Source organism: Lactuca sativa, chromosome 5, assembly GCF_002870075.4.
Source record: "Lactuca sativa cultivar Salinas chromosome 5, Lsat_Salinas_v11, whole genome shotgun sequence".
Classification (NCBI taxonomy): Eukaryota; Viridiplantae; Streptophyta; class Magnoliopsida; order Asterales; family Asteraceae; genus Lactuca; species Lactuca sativa.
The window spans coordinates 220,050,192-220,053,822 of NC_056627.2; the positions used below are offsets into that span (position 1 = coordinate 220,050,192).

Sequence of the window (3,631 nt, forward strand, 5' to 3'; positions counted from 1 at the left end):
AAGTTTTCACTTTTTTTTTATTTTGACACTAAGTTTAACTTTTTATTTCAATTTTGACACTATGTTTTTTTTGTTCCAATCGAACATCTTTTATCAAATTTTGTTCAATTTTGTCTATTTTCTATTTGAAACCGTATAAATATATATTTTTATTACATTTTAAACCATATAAACATATTTTTTTCGTTTAAAAACCACATTTTTATTTAAATACAATGTGTTTTTTTTCTTACATTCAAAGCATTAGTTATATCATGAGAATTACACTAACCATAAGCTTCTAATAAGATGTAAAAATTTGATGAGTTTTGATCGACTACACGCCTTCAAACCTCGAAACACATTTTAAAGTTGCATATTTAATATAAAATACAATTTTTATATAACTAATACATATTTATATATAAAAATATGGTTTGAGTGTAAAAAAAATGTATTTATACAAAACTATAGTTTTTAAATGAAAAAAAACATATTTATACGGTTTAAATGTATTAAAAAAATATTTATACTGTTTCAAATAGAAAATTATCAACATTGAACAAAATTGGAAAAAATGATGTTCGATTTGGAACTAAAAAACATAGTGTCAAATTTGAAAAAAAAAATTAAACTTAGTATTAAAATCGAAAAAAAATGAAAACTTAGTGTTTTTTGTGAGAAAAAAATTCAATTTTGACACGTCAGCATATAATGTCAGCATGCCACGTCATCATGCCACGTCAGCATGTAACCTGGTTAACCGGTCAAGTGGTCAGAATTGTAACAAATTGGAAAACACAGTGTCAAAATTGATACAAAAAAAATACGGTGTCAAAATCGAATTTCTATGTAAAAAGAGTGTTTTTTATGCCTTTTACCCTTTTTTTTATCATTGCTCTCTTTTCTAATTGCATATCAAATACCATATTTAGCCTTTTAGGAATTAATCCAAAATTACAAATTTGAATACGTGTGACAAGAATAATATATGCATCTTTTGATCAAAACACCCAATGTGTAAAATCAATTTTATTGACAAAATACTATATCATCGCAATTGAAAGATTAAGGACTAAACTCGCGAATATTCATAAAATATGTACCCAAGTGCAAAATAACCAACTCTTGAAACTGCGAGTATAGAAAGGTGGTTTGGGCATGATAAAGTTTCAAATTGTGAGGTGATAGAATCACACTAATTACTATACACACTCAATATACATATATATATAAGCTTCAATGGGGTGGCTAGAGTTTTACAAGCCATTAATGGTTATGGTGGTGTTGCAATTTACATATGGAGCAGTCTCCATATCAACTAGAGCTTCTCTCTTGGAAGGAATGAACCCCAGAATTTTTGTCGTCTATAGACAAGCTATTGCTGCTTTAGTCATTGCCCCTATTGCTTATTTTTCGAGGTATATTTGATGTTGTCTTAATATAAATATTATCTAACAATTTCTTTTTAATATTCACGAATTCTTTTAGTTTAGAATAAGAAGATAACGAACTACATTTCTGATTTAAATTGTTTGTGTGGGTGTTGTAGGAGCAAAACGAAATGTTCCATTGGATGGAAGAGCTTTTCATTGATCTTTATTGCTGCTTTGATAGGGTAAAAAAAATCTACCAACGTTTTAAGTCAGTACTTAAAGATTGTGTAGAGAAAATAAATAGTGTTTCTTGTATCTTTTGTGCAGAATAACAACTAGCCAAATGATCTTCTTAGAAGGATTGTACTTAGCCTCATCGTCGGCAGGAAGTGCCATGTTCAATCTTGTCCCCGCCATCACCTTTGTTGCAGCAGCCATTGTTGGGTACGTACTTCAATTTTCTCTAAAAGAAATTAACATTCCAAAATGCTACAAAAATCATAATCTTATTTAAATTTCATGAAACTTAATTTGTAGATACGAACCAATAAATATTCGAAGCTTGAGAACCATTGCGAAGATATTAGGGACAGTTGTGTGTGTCACTGGTGCTGCTACAATGGCACTCATCAAAGGCCAAAAGCTTCTCAATGCACAACTGCCTTCATCGCATTCTTTGTTATTGAATTCAACTGGAAGTGATAATATTTGGCTTTTAGGCTGTTTATGTCTCTTTGGTAGCAGTTGTTGCTGGTCGTTTTGGCTAATTATTCAGGTACATATTGATTTACTTTCTGTCGCGAAAGATGTGTCGCGTGTGTATTATGTTGTTTTAGTTATGAAGTTTATTAAAATAAAACAGGTACCTGTCACTAGAAACTATCCCGACCACTTGTCTTTGTCAGCTTGGATGTGTTTTATTGCGACCATACAATCCGCGGTGGTTACCATGTTTACAGATCCAGACTTGGAGGCTTGGAAAGTTACATCTTATTTGCAACTTGGATCATTGTTATATGCGGTAATTATATTCGTTACATATTTTAATTTAAGATGTCTTGTCCCATGTCATTTATACAACCCTTGTATTAGAGTCCCAATAGATGAAGTCATATGGGCTAGGGTTAAAAGTTTATAACATTAATTCATATGAGTTATGGTTTAAGGAATATGACATTAAGTTACATGGGTTAGGGTTAAGGGGTTATAGCATTAATTCATATGTGTTAGGGTTAAAGTGTTATAACTTAAATTCCAATGTAGATTGGACTACTTGTGGACGTTGGGTTCTTATATTATAAGCCACCTAGCAGACTGTTGTCTACGTGCTTCAAATGTTTACTTTTAGAAATGGTCAAAAATTCGAGTCTTAGTTGGAGTATAAGAATTTCAACTTTAATGTGGATTGAAGTACTCGTAGTAGTTCTAAATGGACTCTTATGTCAAGTACATAGTGGGTCGTTGTGTACATGCATTGTATTTCAAGTGATGCTCCTAGGAACGGGTAGTGTAGGCTTGGAAAGTGGTTGAAAACTTATAACATATTTTCCACGGTTTATTTATGTTCAGGGTATTGTTGGTTCGGGAATTTCCATATTTGCGCAATCGTGGATAATCCAAAAGAGGGGTCCTGTGTTTTCGGCAATGTTCAATCCTTTAAACACAGTCATTGTGACATTTTTTGCTTCTATATTTCTACAAGAACAAATATATGTGGGGAGGTTAGTGGAATTAAATATAAACCATACACATGGTTGCATGTTGTCAGAAACGCAATGGCAACATTATAATTTCCTTTTCTCATAATAACATCAACTTCTTGTTTTAAACTTTAGCGTGATAGGTGCAGCTGCAATCGTGATTGGACTGTATGTCGTGTTGTGGGGTAAAGCCAAAGATCTCGAGGAACTAAAAGAAGAACAACAGAAGAAAGCTATGATTTCGAAAAACAATCAAATCAAAGTCGTTCAAGTTTTGGTTGATAAATCTAGCATCGAGGAACCCCTTTTGCCCAAAGAAAGTAACACATTCTGATTGTTGATGATGAGGTTCTGAAAGCCATGCCCAATACGAATATAATTATATGAAGTATAATATAAGCCTAAATGCAAGTTATGAACAAATGAATGGTTCATATTAAAAATGTTGTTTTCTAATGAATTACTAGTAATGATAATGATACATCATATAACAAACCAACAACTATGTTCCTTGTGGTTATAAATTTGCCAAATCAAGGTTGTTAATTTAATCCATACTTTGTATTTTCTTGATGA

At 31.6% G+C, this 3,631-nt stretch overlaps 1 protein-coding gene across 1 annotated transcript; it reads left to right on the top strand.

The window, feature by feature from the left end:
• Nucleotides 1-1,161: 1,161 nt before the first annotated feature.
• LOC111883700 (WAT1-related protein At4g30420) lies at nt 1,162-3,631 on the top strand. Its single transcript, XM_023880024.3, has 7 exons — nt 1,162-1,400; nt 1,532-1,597; nt 1,683-1,799; nt 1,893-2,130; nt 2,218-2,376; nt 2,925-3,076; nt 3,191-3,631. The coding sequence occupies exons 1-7, from the start codon at nt 1,222-1,224 to the stop codon at nt 3,387-3,389; spliced, it is 1,110 nt and encodes a 369-aa protein (XP_023735792.1). The 5' UTR covers nt 1,162-1,221; the 3' UTR covers nt 3,390-3,631.